Source organism: Elgaria multicarinata, chromosome 9 (genome assembly GCF_023053635.1).
Source record: "Elgaria multicarinata webbii isolate HBS135686 ecotype San Diego chromosome 9, rElgMul1.1.pri, whole genome shotgun sequence".
Classification (NCBI taxonomy): domain Eukaryota; kingdom Metazoa; phylum Chordata; class Lepidosauria; order Squamata; family Anguidae; genus Elgaria; species Elgaria multicarinata.
Window position 1 is genome coordinate 76165166 of NC_086179.1, and position 19287 is coordinate 76184452.

Sequence of the window (19287 nt, forward strand, 5' to 3'; positions counted from 1 at the left end):
TTCGCCCATAGGATTGCATTGCGGAAAAGAATAGGGAATAACTGTTGTTTTTGAAGCTATCGTTCTGAAAATTCTTGTGCTTAGAGAGTCGTGGATGGGGGTCATTTTGAGCCTACTCTCAGCTCTCTGTGTGGTGCGGGTCGCGCGCTAGAATTTTTTAAAAAACCGGCAGGAAAAATACCTTTTCTGAAGGGCTGAGGGGCAGAGACAACTCCCGGTCATGATCACATGATCCCAAAGTTGGAAGAAGGGATAGGCAAAAGGGATAACTTGGGATTCTGGGAACTTTTCTTTCTTATTCTGAACGGACTTTTCCCAGTGTTTTTTAAAACAGTAGCCCCACCAAATGCACAAACACAACCTGAAATCATATACTAAGCCAATAATAAGAGAGCACTGCTACCCACCCTAACTTTGGGGAACAACTGAAAAGATGTGGTGCAAGGGGATGAGCTCCCCTAGGGCATGCCATGTGGACACGCCCTCACTCTCTCCTGTACTTGGAGGGCCATCAGAGCCCTCCAAAGAGAGTAACTCGGTGGAGCAATGCCTATCATGAGTTGAAATGAGAGCTTTACTTCTTAAGACTGGGTCTCACTCTCAGAGCCCTCGTGGTGGAGCAATGCCTTTCATGAGTTGAACTGAGAGCATTGCTTCTTAAAAGACTGGTCACTACTAGGACCAGTCAAATTGGCAGATGCTTCCCCCTCCCCTGGGCACGTCCCCCTCTTACTGGTAAAAGACAGATATAGCCTTTTTTAAAAAAAGTTCTTCTTGTTGTTTATTCAGCAACACTGCTGCTTTTAATTCCACCCCTCCTTCGTTTATTTATTTATTTATTCCATTTTATATGCATTACTGGCTTATCCTTGGCTCACTTCCTTATGCCCCCAGAAATGTCTGCTGCCTGCCTGCCTTCCCTCCCTCCTCCCCTGCCCGCCTCGCAGGGATGTTGTGTGTGTGTCTGGTTTTGATTCAGGGGAGAAGTCCTTCCTGCGCTCACTTGGAGTTTTGGAAGTTCCAAATCCATTTTTCCAGTGTGGAAGAAGATTCATATTAGGTTGATGATCTCTACTCCCCAATTCATGGCATCTTGGGATTTCCTTTGAAATGGCCCCATTGAGCTGTCTGCAGGTTTAAGCCCCGCCAAAAATCAGAGGATGATGGGATTGCCTTGTACCTTGGCATGATTGTGGGTCTAGATGGCATGTGTGAGTGTGCCCACTTCCCTTTTTTTTTATCTGTCCAAATGTCAGAGAACAGTCCACGTCTGCAAATGGAGTGCCCGATTTTCATAAATTCCCCAAAAATCAGGGGATGATGCGACTGCCTTGAGTCTTGGCATGCATGTGTATCCCTGGATAAGCTGTCATGGTGGCGAGTTTGAGGTAACTTTCTAACATGCAAATTGACGGAGCTATCGAAAGGGGTGTGGGGTGCCCGATTTTCATAAATTCCCCAAAACTCAGGGGATGATGAGACTGCCTTGAGTCTTGGCGTGCATGTGTATCCCTGGATAAGCTGTCATGGTGGTGAGTTTGAGGTTTCTAATGTGCAAATTGACGGAGCTATCGAAAGGGGTGTGAATGGGGTGTTGGATTTTCATAATTTTCCCAAAACTCAGGGGATGATGGGACTTCCTTGAGTATTGGCATTCGTGTGTATCCCTGGATAAGCTGTCATGGTGGTGAGTTTGAGGTTTCTAACGTACAAATTGATGGAGCTATCGAAAGGGGTGTGAATGGGGTGTTGGATTTTCATAAATTCCCCAAAACTCAGGGGATGATGGGACTGCCTTGAGTCTTGGCATGCGTGTATATCCCTGGATAAGCTGTCATGGTGGTGAGTTTGAGGTTTCTAACGTGCACATTGACGGAGCTATCGAAAGGGGTGTGAATGGGGTGCCCGATTTTCATAAATTCCCTAAAACTCAGGGGATGATGGGATTGCCTTGAGTCTTGGCGTGCGTGTTTATACCTCCATGAGGTGTCATGGTGCCGAACTTGAGGTTTCTAACTTTCACAGAAAAAAAGTTGTATACTTTTTTAGCTTAATGCAAGCCTATTGGGGGGGGGGGGAAACGGAGCTCCGATCCGGATCCGGAGCTCCGCAGCGGAGCGCAGCGGAGCAGACATAGGCAGAGCGGGGGCGGAGCGAAGCGGCCCAATCCGGACATCGCGGATCTGGAAGAGAAGCGGAGCGGGGGGTCCGTGCACACCCCTACTTTTCTTATCCATTGAAAATTAGAACCAAAGATTCTGATGACAAGTGAGAACAGTTCTGGTTCAAATCAAGCTTTGGACCTGATACTATATATTGCCACATAATGAACGACATCGCCTTTTTCCTGGACACATTCATTGTCAGTTTGGATACTTCTCTGACAGGTGGTATTTTGTAGAGGTCATTAATTTTAAAGTACCTTTTTATATTCAAAAGTATGCCCTCTTTTTTTTCTTTTTTTTAAAAAAAAGAGCAGCTGGGATGTCATAAAGTATATGGGCATTTTTATGCTGTGCTTTTCTAATATGATAAAGTGATCATCATAATATTTTCAAATATCTATAATAAACCTGGCCGCAAAACAGATTGAAAAAGAAAAGCTGATCTGAAAAACAGAAAATTGTACAAAACAGCACTGTAACAGGGTTTTCCCAGAAATGCAATGCACAGACTGAGACAAGACTCTTACTGAAAAATTATACTGACAAATCATTTATTCCTAGAGCACTTGTTGGCATTTGGTATAAAGCAACAGTTACCTTGTATCGTCATGACAGACTTTCAGCAAACTACATGGAGGAAGCTAGTAGTTTCAATGCAGCTTACTAGACAAACCAAGTGTTCATTTTCTATTATGTACCTTGCTAAAACCTCTGTCAATGACAAGTATCTGTGCCCTGTCCCCTTTCCCATATATTCTTGGTACCAAATAGCAACATATAAAATACCTTTCTCACAATCCACAAATTTTCATATTCTTCCTTAGGCCCCTTCTGACACGGGCTGCATTCAGATATCAGAATGAACCATGGTTTTGTCATGATGGGAATGAGCCTAGATGTGCCTCAGGCCTTTGTGCTTCCCTTTCCCTCTCCTCCTCCAGTGTGGCTGTGAGTGAATCTTAACTATGGTCTATTGAAACCAGGCAGCATCATAACACGCAGATTGAAGATGGCTTATTGCAAATGAACTGTAGTTAAGATATTTTATTGGATTCAGGTGAAATGACAAGCTGTGGTTCATCAAAAACAAAAGCCTCCGAACTCCTTATTGTGGCTGTGCCAGAAAAGAGAGGGGACATGAGCAAGACTCAGGGCCTTGCTAGACCTACCTGTTAATCCGGTGGGGAGTAGGGGCGAGCCTGCACTGCAGCTAGTGCAGGCCGTCACCCCAGTCTACATGTGACATGTGATGGGGTAAGGGAAAGCCCCGTCGTCCATTTTTAAAAAAACTTAAAGGGGCCATGTACACAGGAGCGCACCAATGACAAGGTAGGTCTTTTTTTTAAAAGGGGGGGTTCCCCGCTCCCCCCTGCCCCGATTTCCCCAATGTCTGATGCCCCTCGCCCGACCCCTGACTGCCCCCCACTCACTCACCCTCCCAGCCCCCCCACTCACTCACCTGTCCGCTCACCATGTCCGATGCCCCCTCCATCCCCCCCCCCCCGGTCGCAATCTCCCCACCCTGGCTTTGCTCTTCCCCCCGATCTATCCTGCCGGGTCCGCTCTTCCCAACCTGGCCCCCATCTCTCCCCCCCCCCGCAATTCCCCCCCAGTCCGATGGGCACAGCGCTAGGCTTCTCCTGGCTACTTGCAAGTAAGCCACGTAGCCGGGAAAAGTCGTGGAACCAGCTAGACCTTCCGCAGCCCTGGACTCAGCCCGGGGCTGCGGAAATACCGGGCCACAAGCGGATCCGGTTATCCTGGGTCAAGGGAGGGTTTAGCCCAGGCTGACCCCAGGATCCCCTGTACATCATCTGGATGCACAGGGGTGAGCCCGGGTATCAGCCCGGACTAACCGGCCCAAGGCTCACCTACAATTGATGGAATCATGATAAACTATGATGGTTTATCATTATGTCTGAATTTAGCAGTAATCTCTGCTGCAGTTTTAGGGATGAGCTACACAGCACACTAGCAACATGTAGCTTGGCCCATGCCAATCTGGTAACATCACACATCTGAAAGCCAAACTACATGTTGTGTCCATCCCATTTTTATGTTACACACTTAGGAGCTATCATAGTTTTCTTAACAAAAAGCAGCCATTGGGAAGGGCCTGATACAGATTGGGACCATGGTTGCCTCACAAAGCAGGTTGCCTCACAAATCATTCCTGAGGCTGCTATTTGCCCCTATAGTTGTTATTTATGATAAATAAATGTGTGTGTGGCGGGGGGGGGGGGGAAGGGTAGCTGCATCAGTAGAAAGAAATTTTGGGTAGTAAAAAAGCACAGAGAGAGCATATGTATGGGGCGATAGACCTAAGGATTATCCCAGGCAAATGGAGGGGTCGTCCCTGCCTGCTCCCGGGATCCCGTGTGTCATTTGGATGCACAAGGATGATCCCAGGACAATCCTGGGATATAGGCTTGGTCTAGCCATGGCCTGAGAGAGAAAGAGAAATAACAGAGGAATGGGTTGGCTGGCAGAGCAGGGTAGGGGGAGTGCTGAAAGAAAAAAAGAGTTTGCTTTATGTGAAATTGTTTTCTCTTGGTGCTCAAAACTAGCTTCAAATTGGCTATTTAATGTGTTTGGGATCAGTTCCCACCTCTGCCTTGTACTCAGTCTTTTGAGCAGATTACTTGTCCTATATGATCAGCCACACCTCTCATGGCAGCCATTATTGGTGATGCTCAGGACAACTTCTCAAATTGCCAAATATGCCCACTGCCCCCCAAAAGGTGATGTAGCAGGTGGGAAGGGGGGAAATGCATAACCTTTTTTTGTTGGTGGAGAACACATGCATTCATAGTTGTTCAGAATATAATTTAGGTGCACCAAAAGTTTCCATAAATATCAACCACTACAGCCTGGAAAATAAGGAAATTCCATGAAAATAATGGAACAAAATCTACACATTTCAACATCTGTACAGTACCCAGAAATATCTATAGGTTATCCATTATTCACTTCCACTGCAGTGGAAGTAAATAATGTCTTCCCATGATTCATGTCAAGAGACGGAGTCTCCAAAATTGGAAGTGAGGCAACAAACAGCAAAGACGATGATACTACATTGTGTATACATATATATGTAATCTCCTTATATGAAACCTTCGTATAAACCCCAGAAACTCCACATGATGCACATTTTGGTTTTTATGCATGCTGTCAGCCTCCACATAACTGCCTCGGTACGTAGCACCAGCAGCCAGTACTTTGCAAGCTACAGTAGCTACACTGGATCAGTTGCAAGTATTGGCTAAAGTTTTCAATGATGGAAGGGACAATTTATTTTTAATTTCCCTAGGTACAAGTAAAATCAATCCTACCTAGCAACTCTGTTATAAATACTGTATCATTATAAATAAAACTTCAAGTTACATTATTAATTACACACAACTTTTGCTTCTATTTCAATTAAACTGACATTGAGCATTATCAGATGGGGGGAAATTGCGGTTCACTACCATCGCTTCTCTATCCCTGCTCCTGTCCCACGGTGCTTCCTCTTTCTACCAGGAGAAGAAAGAGGAAGTAAAGAAAGACCACGTGGCCTATTCAGGGGGCATTTTTATTGCACTGCTTTTCCTGCACACAGCAGGAAATGGCAGCATATTCCTTTTTTTAAAAAAAGGTCTGTTTAAAAAGGGTCCATTTTGTGACAGAAAACAGGCAAGAAGGAGTGGGGGGTGCACAGGAGGGGGAAGTCTTCATCTAAAGGATGCATGAACAACCATAAGTGGGCAGTAGCAAGCGTGAGGTAAAACGCCTGTCTGAAGACGCTCATTGTCCTTTCTTGCACATTAGTTCTTGAATAGGTAAGACCTGAAAATTTCTCACCAGTGCAATTGTTAGTGAAGCAGGATTTCTTTAATTATCAAGTTAAATAACTATTATTTATGTTAACTATTTATATTGACAATTTTTATATATGTTTTGCTTGCATGCAAACATATTAACATCTTTAATCTCTTGAGTTTTGAAAATCCACATTAAGGGGAAGACTAATGATGTTGCTCTAGCATATACCAATACTTGTGCAATGTAACTAACACTTGTTACAGCAACAGAAAAAAGTGAGATTTGGTTATTTCCCCCATTGTCCTACTTACATTGTGCAAACATTGGTTTACGCTAGCACAACGTCAGAGGCCTTAGCTAAATTATCCCAGGGAAATGGAGGGGTCATTCCTGCCTGCTTCCGGGATCCCCTGTGTGTCATTTGAATGCACAGGGATGATCCCAGGACAATCCCAGGATATAGGCCTGGTCTAGCCACGGCCAGTGTTAGCACTGGAAGACAGTTGGATCCTATCCTAAGTATTTCTCTCTAGCCATTACCATTTAACAAGTTTTCAGAACTAAATTTGATTAGAGGCCAGATGCATGTCACCTTGTTTCTGCCATAGCAATTGCAAGATCTACATTATTATATCCTGCTTTTCTACTCATGACACTTAAGGCAATACAGTAAAAACAGAATTCATAGCACTATAATCATTAAAATGCAGATATAGCCAGTCAGAATCAAAATACAAAGCAGCCAATTAAAATATTTTGACCAGTAAATGTGGCAAATTAACCTAACAGTCCAAAGGCATGTCTAAATAAAAATGAATTTGCACCTCTTCAGAAAGCATAGACAGAGTTGATACAGAAATCAGAATTTTGGTGAGCTTTCAGAGGCAGCTCGTCTTGGGGAAAATACACACAAAAACTGCACATATTAGGGGAAAGTATATATTTGAAGAAAGGGTGCCCAAAATTGCATTTTAGCAATGTAAAGCACCTGAGAAATGTGCACATCAGAAAAATGTGCACAACATTGGTATATATTAGGAAAAATGTGCATTAAAAAGTATGAATTTCCATACATATTTTGCTTTAAAAAGCATCATAAGCTCATGTGGAAATGGGATCAAAGACGTTTGACTGCGGGGGGGGGGGGGGAACACCTGACAATTTTGGTGAGTCTGAGATTGAGAGATCTATCCATCCCTAGGTGGGCTAAACAAATCACCATCGATAAAGAGTTCCAAAGCCACAGTGTAGCCATCAAAAAGCCATGTATTGTGGCTATGCTCAACACATGTCATATAATGGCAGAACTAAGAAAAAGTCCCTTCTGGAAGATCTCATCACTCAGGCAGGCTTGCATGGGAAAAGGTGGTCATTAAAATATCCTGGCCACCCCAAGCTCTTTAGCACTTTTTATTGTGTTTTAAAATAAATTGGTAGCAAGTGAAGTTGTTTTAATATAGGAATAACATGCTCCCTATAACTGGATCTGGTCAACCTTCTGGCTGCAGCATTCTGCACCAGCTGAATTTTCAAACATTCTTCAAAGGCAGCCAAGGCCATGTAAAGCATATTGTATCAGTTCAGATAAGATGTAAACATGTGTTACCATGCCAGATTGGACACATCTGCTCAACATTATTATTAGATAAAAATTAAAAGCACTATTTAACTACTTGAATATTAAATACTACAACGGAATACTCTGACATAAACAGTTATGTTTTAAGAATTTTTTCATCACAGTTGCTGCTTTCTTGTTTCTACCACTACCACCATACCAAGAATCTTCATAACTCTGGATCTTTTTCCTCCAGAGGAATTACCCAACAAAGTGCTATCACTATAGCAACTAACCTAATTGGTCTAGTACAGGTCTCTCCTTCAACCATTGGGTGGAGCTACTATCCCTAAGTATAAGCCAGATATTTAGGGAAAGAAAACGGTCACATTATCATCCTTGGGGATACAAAGAACAGCTAACATTTCAATAAATTAAACAATACATATTTGTATAATTAGGTTGTGTTAATCTAAAGGCTTTTTGTAAGACTTTTCTGAGCTAAACTGAGCTTTATCAGCTGCATCTTTTCATAAAAACACAATGTTGCCCTGAATAGGAACATATTTTAATAGGAAAAATAGAGAGGGGCGTGGAATAAGGAGAAGCAACAATCTTTCAATTATACTAAAAGGTTACTTCAACCTTTGTCAAACATTCTGTTATCCATGATATGAACTCTATATATTTCCATCTGCTCTCAGTGTAATTTAACTACTTGTGTGGTTTGGAGTGAAGTTGTCACATTTGACATGCATGGATGTATTTTTAAATACACACATGAAGTGTGTAGAGGGTGTTGAAAATGTTCATATCCTAATTATCAAGAACACAGAAGTGTTAACTAATGGCTAATTATAAATGTTTTGAGTAAGAGGGAATCACAGAAAACTGTCTGTGTTTCAGTTACTAAGAGAAATAGAGAATCTTCTTTGAAGTATCCTAAAAGTGATGGGGCATTACAGAAGCTGCATTAGCACACTTTCCCTGTCTATGACTTTTACTGTTCTTCCAAGATAGATTTAAGTTACTAAGAGTTCTTCAAATATTGCAGCAGTTAAGTGATATGTAAATTATACTGCTATATTCCAAAGTTGCACATTCAGTCATTAAGTCACTGAAAGAGTACAAGTGGTGGAGTGTTTTGACACTGCATATTTTAGGTAGTCTGGTGTTTGCTTAGAGTTGTATGGCATAAGAGATTATATACATACAAGCCACATGTATATAACCTAGGATTAGCTTGCAAATAAGTAAATTAGGTGTTGCTCATTTATAAACACATTAAAGACAAAGATAGAAAAGCACACAAAAGATATGAAAACAAAAATTCTACCCTTTCATATTTTGAAATCAACAATAGTCATCATCTTATCTACATATAACTACAAAGAATATAATTAACTCTAAGAAATACTTATCTCAATGTGATTGAAATATATTTGTCTGTCATATGGAAGAATTGTATTGCATTACGGAAAATCTTACCATCCTTATTTAATATATTTAACATAAGTTCTGTAAGTAGCGTAATTTAAAAGTATTGCAGGGTATTCTTTGCAGTCTCCAAGATACATTTACTGTGCTCAAGAACACTTAGGTTGTTAGTTTCACAGACATGCATGCTGTTGAACACTTTCAAATAGAAATGTAAGAAAGAAAGAAAATGGTTAAGTACCTAGGAATTCAGCCTGGTTAAAAATCAGAGTATATTCATAATATGGCATTACAAGGAAATTGCAAGTGATATTAGATTTATTCTTTGGGAATTATGACAAGTCACTGTTTAATAGAAATCATTGAGTACAGGTACTGTGTATAATGGGACACATAAAGAGATTGATTAAGCATGTAGCTCTCTTCAGTTTTTCCACAGAATTAGATGAGAAATAGTATCTAATAAGGTTAAGAGTGCGGAAATAGAAGAAAAAGCCAGCACAATTTCTGTTCCTGAAACATGGCTGCACCTGAACATAGGAATAATTTTATTAATCTTTAAAGAATCCTAGTGACACACTAGTGTTCAGAAACTTTTGCAACCACTACAAATGAAAAATACTAAATAAGTGAATACTTGCTTTTAAGGAGACTTAGAACTACATAGATGTTCAACTGCATAGCTTTCTGTGAGGCTAAGAAAATTGCATTTCAAATCAATTTCAATTCTATTAAAATTAAATGACAGCCTTTTCTCCCGTCAAGACTGACCCAATATGTCCTACAGCATATTTGTACTAGAACTGTCATTGGCATGTGGTGCATGAATGCTTACTCAGAAGTAAATCTCACCATGTCATTTGGGGTTTACTCTCTTGTTTAGGATTGCATCTTAATACTTAAAACAAGGAGTGTTTTAACACATTGCTGTCATCAATGAATTACATTTATTTCCATCAGCACCATATAGCCCTCCACTGTCAAATACTCAGAAGCATCCAAAATAAATTAAAAACATTGATTATCATCTTCTAATGAAATTCTAGTTCAGTCCTACTGCAATTCTATATACAGATTCGTATTTGGCATGTCCTAGGCTATAGATCTAACTAAGAAACTGCATGTGATATTAGTGATATCAGATCATTGGTCACAAGATTAAGTTTTTCTGTCACTAAAGGAAATCAACACAAGTATCGTTGCATGAAGCAGAGAAGACTATGGACAAATACAAGGAAAACACACTTCCCATTACAGGCAGTTCATAAAATATAAGTATGTGTAACACAAAAGAGCTGGTGTGTTCACACAATCTATTAGAAAACACAGACTTTGGAGGCTTATAGAAACATTAACGTGTTTCCAACAGAAGCACTGTTTTTTCCTGGTTCTATAAGCAGTTTGTACTGGATAGAAGGACAGCTTGTCAGCCTGCTTCAATATTAACACATCACCAATGTTTGACAACTTGGCCTATGCGCATAAGTTGCTCCACCTCTATCCAAAAAACCAAAAACCAAGCCCCAAAAAGGGAAATGGATTTGCCATCTGGCTGCGGCTGTACTTACTGCAGTAGGCGATTAGGAGGCCAACTAAGATCATAATTGCCCAGAAAGTTGAGGGCACGCTTGGTAGAGCGTTGGCATTTTTCCTGCTGCTTCTCCTGGGAGATGGAGCCATTGAAGCCACTATGTCCCCCGGAGCAGGAAAAAAAAGGTCAGGTAAGTTTCACCAGCCAGCTCTTCCTCGGAATAACCACCTTTCGCCACGTGTAATCCCAAAGAGAAACATCTTCAAGAACAACACAAGGGTTCAGCATCAGCAACCACCCTGATGTACAGTAGAAAGCATCTTCAGCCTAATCAATCCAAGACACATTCTACAGCAGGCAAGGACCTCTTGAGGTGTATTATTTTTCCTCCTGTGACAGAGATTCATTGGGAATGAAGTATGGAGACAGCTGAACTCCCCCCCCTTTTTTTTTTAATTAATGTGGAACTGAGAGTTGGCTTCGTTGGAACGACAAAGTATTTAAGTTTGATGTCCACAATTAAAGAGCATAAGATTTACTTATTTATTTATTTAGCGCCTCTCCGGAGAATCCTTGACAGGATTGTGCAGGAGAAGATCGGAGAGGCCGTTGAAGACGTCTCGGAGTTAACTCTCACGTCAGTCAGCCACGTCTTCACGAGCTAGCGCACACGCATTCACACGCGCGCACACACATACGCAAGCCACCCAAGCGAGGGCTCCCTACGGTACGACGGGAAAAAAGAAGGCATGGCGTAATAACTCCACAATGGAAAGGAAACCAGTGGCATGCCTCTGCGGGAGGGGAAGGAGGGCCCGAAGAAGCTGCCCGGTTCAGCTTGAGAAGGACAACGCGCGGTTTAAGACGCTGCCCTAAAATGCCAGCGCAACCATAGCCGTCGGCCCGCCGCCCCTCAGCGGAGCTCAAGGGGCAAGAGTGGGCGCGAGAGAGCAAAGGCGGGCGCGCCTCCTCTTCCCCGGCGGCAGCAAACTTCCCCCGGAGCCTCGCGCCGCCTTCTTCAGCACTTGTAGCTTTGTCCTCCCCCACCGAAGGCAACCTCGTCGCGGCGGCGGCGGCGCCCTCAGAGAGGAGGCGGGAACGCGACCACGCCCACAGGTGCCGCCTCGCCTTCCGCAGGAGCCGCTTTCCTTTCCCCTCGGGTCGACCCCGGGCGCCAAACGAAACCTCGCGCCCTTCGCCGGAGCGGGCTGCTGTGAGGCGCCGTTCGCCTCTCGCTCCGTCTCAAGCCGCCGCAGAAGCCCCTTTCTCCCCCGGCACTCGGTGGCTCCTCTTGCCCGCCGGTGCAGCCGGTGCCGCTTTCTGGCCAGCAGCTCCGTCGGCTGAGCGCTTCTCGGCTTGCCCGGCGTCTCCCCCGGCACAGTGTCTTGCAGCGCGAAGGGTCTGTGGTCGAAGCAGCAGCCCCCTACTCCTCCCTCGCCCTCGTCCTTCCTTTCCCGCCCGCTTCGGCGATGGCTCGAGCGCGGACTAAGGATGCCAAGAGCGCGCGCGCCCTTAATTCAGATCGCACACTTGGAAGGTGGCACGCGGCTGTCACCACGCTGGTCTCGTGGCGTCTCTCCCCCCACCCACCCCTTTGCTGCGGCTGTTTCGGAGGATGTGTCCGTGGCCAAAACTACACACAGAAAGGGGAGGAGGGGACCGCGGACACGTCCCGAATGGCCCCGAGGACCGAACTGCACATGCTTTCATACAAGCAGGCATAAAACTGCGACTCCTGGGGGGGGGGGGCGGGCACGTTTGAGTATACTTAAAAAAAAAAAAATTAAGGACCTTTATAAATACTGCCACTCTTATCTTGAAGGAAACGGAGAAGGTCGGCAGCTGTTGCTGGCAAGGAGAGGCAGTTAAAACGGGGGGTCAAAAGCAACCCCTTAGCCTTCCCTTCGGCAGAGGCGTGATGATAGCGTGGATGAGGAGAGAGTTCCTGCATCTTTTAATACTTGTGTAGTATAAGGAACGCCAGTAGTTTCAGGGGCTGGCAGTCACTGACAACGGAGCCACCAGCTTCCACTGGGGTGAGGACTTGCATATGAGGGCTTCTCTTCCCTCTTGCTCACCCTTTCCCAGCGTTATGGCAGGCAGGACTGGCCCCAACATTCGGACAACATGACAAATGGCAACGGTGACTTGATTATTCAGAATGGCTGCTGGCACTGCGGCTTGATTAAATATGCCACGGTGGGCTGTTCAGTCATGCAAACTGTCCCTCTGTCTTGCCCCTGCTACAGTATAGAAGATTGGTAATGGCAGGAATGGCATATTTTGCGGTTGCATATTGCTGGGGATTGGGCCAGACAGGGAGGCTTCTCCAAAGTTCAACCACTACCTAATTTTGCTTGCTCATTCCATTTGGATTGCCCCTCTGGTTCCAGTCATCTCTGCTGTGCCACCCAAAGGGTAAGGGCGCCTTAGGAAGTACACCTTTCCAGAAGAAGAGGGCAGACGATTGGGGCATCAGCTGTTGCCTAATCCCTGCTACTGAGAGAAAAAAGGCCTGAGCCATCCTGTGGAGGCAGCAGTCACTTTCTGTCTCTGAGTGGCACAGCAGGGAAAATTTAGCTCACTCTACTGAATTCCTACCACACTCCAACATAGGTGAGCAGGAGACTAAAAGAGGTGGTGTCTGCACCCTTCATGATCAGTTCTCTACGCTGCACCACCCAGAGAAAGTGTGTGCGTGTGCAAGTGGGCAGAAGAGACTGAAAAGCTTAATGTTAAGTGTGCAATTTTGTGCACACTTAACTTGGAGTAAACCTTATTGAATTCAGTGGTTCTTACTTCTGAGGAGACATGCATAGAGTTGTGCTGTAAGTCATTTCTAGGATCTTTAAATGGAACTTTATCTTGGAGCATTAAGGTACACAGCTGTATTTCAATCATATATGTCTATAATCCCATTGTGTTCAATGTTAGGCAGATCATGACCTTAATACTCTTGCCTTTTATTAAAGACATTAGCTGTTCCATATTTTCTAATCCTGAAAAGTCACTCTACATCTGCCCTATTGATTTAATAAGATTACTGGTCTAATAAATGTTCAAAAGGGCAATGGATTCTGTTTCAAGGTTGGTTTTTACTTTCTCTTGAATAAGGAATATTTTGTTGTATTTTATAGGATAGAGGAAACCATCTAAAATAGGGTGGTGAGGTGGGGAAACAATTACATTGTGTTTGCAAGAAAAAAAGTATATTCTAGTAGGTTATTATGTTAAGGTTAAAACAAAATTGACCAATTAACACTGCATTTCTGAGTTCATCCTGCCAGAAAGGAATAGATCCATTGTAACACCATTCCTCACAAGCTCATGCTGGCCAGATGACTCAGATGGATATTATGAATGATGGTCTCAAACACCAGTAAGAGGTCCAGGAGAATCAACAGGATTGCATTTTCCCATGCATTCCATGACATAGGTCATCCACTAAGACTGGAACAGATCCAAATAACCAGTATCATCCAAAATTGCCTTGCGTTGAGAGACACCATACTCATCTCCACTGTCTTTCTCAGAAGTCAGAAATGGATACTGGGGGTTTGGGGGTTAACACGCTCCCTAACTCGCTTCTTTGCCAGAGTTTTCCTTCCTCAGGTTACTTCCTCTCTCAAAAAAAGAGGAAGTACACAAGGTGCATGAGCCCCATTGAGTCAGCTATTCTAATGGCGCTTCTCCTGCTGCACATAGTGGAGAGAGCAGCAATTCTGAGTTTAAAAAAGCTTTGGACTTAATGAGGATTTTTTTTTTGTCACTCGAGGAAGGCTAGACGGGGCAGGAGGCAGATGATGTTATGTGAGGGACCTGAGCAAATTCTGTGAATGTCCAGTAACGAGCATGCAATAAAAGGTTCGTTGGATGGAGCTTTTACTCAGGGACATACACCTAGGAAAGTGTGTATATAGGATTGCATTATGTTTATGTTTAAGTTAACATTGCTGTGTATGTTTAAATTAACCAAGAATAAATGAAACTAAAATGAATGGGCAGTATCCAATGGTACTCCTACACAGAGTAGATCCATTGAAGTGAATAGGTCTAGTTTATGTGGGACTACCATTGCATACTGCTGATATATGTACATGCTATGTGCCTTGTTCAATATCAACAGCATTCTTATAGCAGAAATCTCATGCAGAAATCCCACCAACTGTAGGTTGAAGCAAGAAAATTGTCTATACTGCAGGGATCCAGTTATTGCTTGAAAGGCTCCCTCTTGATCTATGTATTTTGGAGGTGAGCTGGCATTTTCCACTGTCTGGTTATGCTTTAGATAGAACATTAGAGAAGGAACACTACATTATTACTTCCTACATGCCTTCTAAAAATATTTCCAAATAAGCAGACAGAAAATTACCAGAATCACTATCTGCTTGTCCTTCTTTATTTTAAAGCCACTTCATAGGGCTTAGAACCTTACAAAGTGACATACAGAAGAAGTGAAAAATAAGGTAAAAATTACAGGTGATCACATCAGAACAGATGAAAAGAAATTATTTATGAAGTTGTTCTGCCAAAATATAATCACATCCAATCAGACAGTGTTGAAGAAAAAGGTCTTCAAGTCCCACCTAAAAGCCAGAGTTGAAGTGCAAATGTATAGGTTGATTGGAAAGGAATTCCATAGGAATTCCAATTTGAAAGCACTGTCTTTAGTGCATACCAACCTTACTGATCTTAATGGTGGTAAGCACTGGAGAAGGTCCACTAAGGCAGAACTTAGCATAAGGTTGTATGGGTGAATGTAGTCCTCCAGATAAGCCAGTTCTAAGTTGTTAAAGTTTAAGACCAGCCATATATATATGGGTATACATTCAAATGTGCATTCAAGTGCACAAGAGAATACACACATTGATGGGCATCACTGCATGTATTCTACTGAAAGCAATGCACTGTACATTGATATACATTTAGAAGTACATTCCATTTATTCTGCATCTGATGCTATTGGGTCTGGGAACTGAACTAGGAGACTCAGAGAATAAGCACCATGTTCCCATTCCAGTGCAGCAATTTTAAGCTACAAGGGTCTGTCTGTGGTTTGGTGTTAATGCTTGTACAGCTGTGTGCTTGGGGAATCATGTTTTTCTCAGCTCACAACCTTCAGTGGCAGCATGGGACAGCACACGTGCAGCACTCTCTCTTACCTTTTGGTTTTGGAGTGCATTAAAAAAAAAGAAAGCTTGATTTCCTGCAATACTCCCCTCTCCAGTATGTAGGAAATCCCCTGTTTTCCTGTGTGTGCATGTGTGTGTGTGTATGTGTGTGTGTGTGTGTTCAGGCTGTCTGCCTGCATGACACACAATTTAATAAAAGAAGGAATTAAGTATATATCCTACTCTATTGCAAAGACTTTGATTGGTGTAGATTATTTTTAAATATCCAATAAGTATTTCTTAATCACACCTGGCAAATCTATTAACACCTCTAAACAGCTATTGCCCTGTGGCAGCAGTTCCAAGAAGAGCTTTGTAGTTGTTATGCATTATTTTTTTGGAGATAACTGGACAATGGTTTGGACCAGTTGTCTTTCTCTTGCCTCAGAGAAATTGACCATTGCAGTGGGAGGTGTGGCGTTGGAAGAAGTGGTGAGACAGAGCTGTATACAGTGCAATCACAGTGATAGCACTAATGCTGTTGTGCTAGTGTAAACCAATGCTAGCGCAACATTATTAGTGTTTGCTAACTAAAGGGGAAAACCAGTGATTTGCCACCAGATTTTGTCAGCAAATCATCACTTGCCCCCTTTGCATAGCATGTTCTAATAACATTGCATTTCCATTGGTTTATGTTAGCACCTTGAAAGCCTTATATACTGCTCAGGATTATCTTCTTTTTGTCTGTCCTGACAAGTGGTCTCAATGATAAACATACTATTGCCAATCAGTAAGTGATTCCAAGTGCTAGTATTCATAGGACTAAATAATGAGTGGGCAATACTCATGTAAATATCCTTAATACCTCAGAGTTTCATGTAATAGATATGCTAAACATTGGAAACATCAAACAAAAAAAGTTCCTACTCCTGGGAGTTCATATTTCAAGCTTCTAGTTTTTGTTTTACCTCTAAATCAGATATTACCTCTTACGTATGTGAGATTTGTGACTAATTTGGTGTAAGCCTCCATATAATGAGATTACTCATGGATTTCTGTCTCTGATGAATCATTTTCTACAAATACACTACTAATTTTCCAGAATACCAGGACAGATATTGTTGAACGGAAGAATATTAACATGAATACACACAACAGTATAATTGCAAAGATTCAAAGCAATTAACAATCTGCATAGAATTATCATTATGTCCTCTGAACTCTTCATTACTTTAGACCTGCCTTCTACAACTTGGTTTTCCAACAGATCCCATCACTATGAAATGAAGAAATGAAAAACGTTTCACAGACCATGGGTTGGATCTCATTGACTAAGTAAGTCTTGATCTAATCCTATCTGATAGCATCTTAAGATAACACCTTAAAGTAACATTTCTATAACTACAAGCCAGATACCCAATTTAAACTATAAGACTAAAACTTATTGGGTTAAATCCTGAACCCATGCTTTAGTCACATTGAAATAAATGAGACTTATCATGACAAACTAGTCTCATTGACTTCCTTGGGGGAATGGCATGACCTGCTCTGGGTCCAATTCATTCTTTTTCAGGGTGCCTTCAAATAGAGGGTAGTGCTAACAATCAGAAGGCATTGTGCCGCTATTCCATCTTTTTTAAGAATATGTTTTCTGTGAAAAGAAAAAAGACAGCAGCAAGAGTGGGAAAACACAGGAAGGCTATGAATTGAAGGCCATGTCTGGACCCCATAGAATTCTGTGAATGAGGGCTGGAAGCACCCTTTGCTGGTACCAACCCAAAGCAGAATACAACCAATTGCAAATGGGCAGCTATATTTCTTTGCCTGGAAAGTCCTCTTATAGAAATTAATTCACTAGCCAGTGTCTTGACCCTCCTTTTATTGACAAAAGGAAAGTACAGATTAAAGGCCAATTAGTCAAAGCTGCCAAGTTGTCTTATTGTCACTACACAGATCACTGTATAGCTTGACTATAAGACTCTTCCATCAGAAAGATGAGAATGATTACTATAACAGAGGGGAGGGTCATCAGTGCACCTGGACAATAACTGTTATCCTATATAGTGTAGATCTATCAAGCATAAATTCAGTATGTTTGCTGTTGTATCTGATGTTACAGCAATGGCAGGTGAATGAGTTTGAACATAGTGGGTTTAGGAACTAGAACAGTTTAAGAGTTCTTCTCTAAGCATGGATTATCTATCTCTGGCCTCCATAAGGAAACCTACTAATCCAAGAAAATCCCATTGCTAGATAACAAAGAGTCTCGTGGTAGCATAAAAACTAATAAATGTATTCTGGAATAAGTTTTTGTGGAAGCTGTCCACTTCATCACATGCAGTGGGTATTGTCCACAAAAGTTCATGGCAGAATCTTTTTTTAGTCTTTAAGTTCCCACAAGACTCTGCATTGTTTTGCTACAACAAACTAACAAAACTATCCACTAAAAATGCCAATGTAGCTATTCCAAAGACTTAAAAAATGTCTGAATATTTTTTCCTGAGTCAATATAGCTAACATCCAAAGAGTGGGTCACTCTCCCCCCCACCCCCAATGACGGGTTCAACCTCCCCTTGAGTCTTCAACTTACACATCTCTACACAGGACATCAGGCAGTATAAATAGAAATATTTACTCTTCCCCTCCTTTGCTATGTGTGATGTAATGTCAAAGCCCAGCCACAGGCTAAGGTTTTTGCATATACTGTTTTATGTTTTCTGATTCTGTTGGTAAGAATGTAGATCTCTGTCCTTAAAGCCAATGAAAAATATCAAGATCTTGGGTTTAAAAAACAAATAACTACACCTAATATCTTTTGACTGGGAGATACTGTTTAAAGACTTAGATACAACCAGTCCACAGGTTTTTTGAGCTGGGCATAATTTGATGTTCGATATGGCAATTGCTGTGAAATGGAGCACAAGGCAAGTTCACAAGTGATGAGTGAATCTCTTAGTAATCATCCAGAATCTCTTAGCGAAGACTATTTCAGTGAAGGTGACATGGTCTGAAAAATGACATGCTTAAAATCTTAGTCTCAAAAGCCTAAAAATTCAGTGCTGACAATCCCAGACAGTGGGCCACAGCATATTATTTTTTCTTGAAAGCAAGGATGGGAAATGATGCCTTTTAACTTTTCTTGCTATACCTACAAGCCAAACAGGTCACAGAGACAGTTGGCAGAAAGCGGTTACTTATAAAATACAGATGGTTCCTTTCTTTGGGGTCAAACAGATTTATTGCTTTTACACTCCCAAGGTATATAACAGGTAATGTTATAGGAAGAAGAAGCTTCTTTGGAGACATTTATAAAATCAATCACTATGGAATAGTCCTGTTGCTAGCAAGAGAATGGCTCTACAGTAAGTAGGTTGAGGTTCAAATAGTTTTTTTGTATTTGGGTATATTCAAGTGCCAAATATATGTGCCACACATCATATTTTGAATGATAAACATGTTTATTTCTAGCTGCTTCCTCTCATAAACAGATGTGAACAGTGATGTGAGAGCACACACCCCACCACTACTGCTGGTATTTTAAAGAGACAAGCAGTCAAAAACGAATGTATGTGCAATTCATTGTGCTCTTCATCTTGTTCCAGCCGGTTTTGAGAAGTGAGCCTTTTGTATATATATATATGTATCTAGTCATTTTCTATATGATGCATGGGATTCTAGCTC

General features: G+C 42.1%; 1 protein-coding gene across 1 annotated transcript in view; it reads right to left on the reverse strand.

Annotated features, from left to right (window-relative positions):
• Positions 1-10917, reverse strand: part of TAFA5 (TAFA chemokine like family member 5) — a 360511-nt gene extending 349594 nt beyond the window's left edge. Inside the window, exon 1 of the mRNA XM_063134111.1 lies at positions 10533-10917. Coding sequence (XP_062990181.1) covers positions 10533-10644 — 112 coding nt within the window. The 5' untranslated portion in view covers positions 10645-10917. The remainder of the gene's footprint in view (positions 1-10532) is intronic.
• Positions 10918-19287: the final 8370 nt, after the last annotated feature.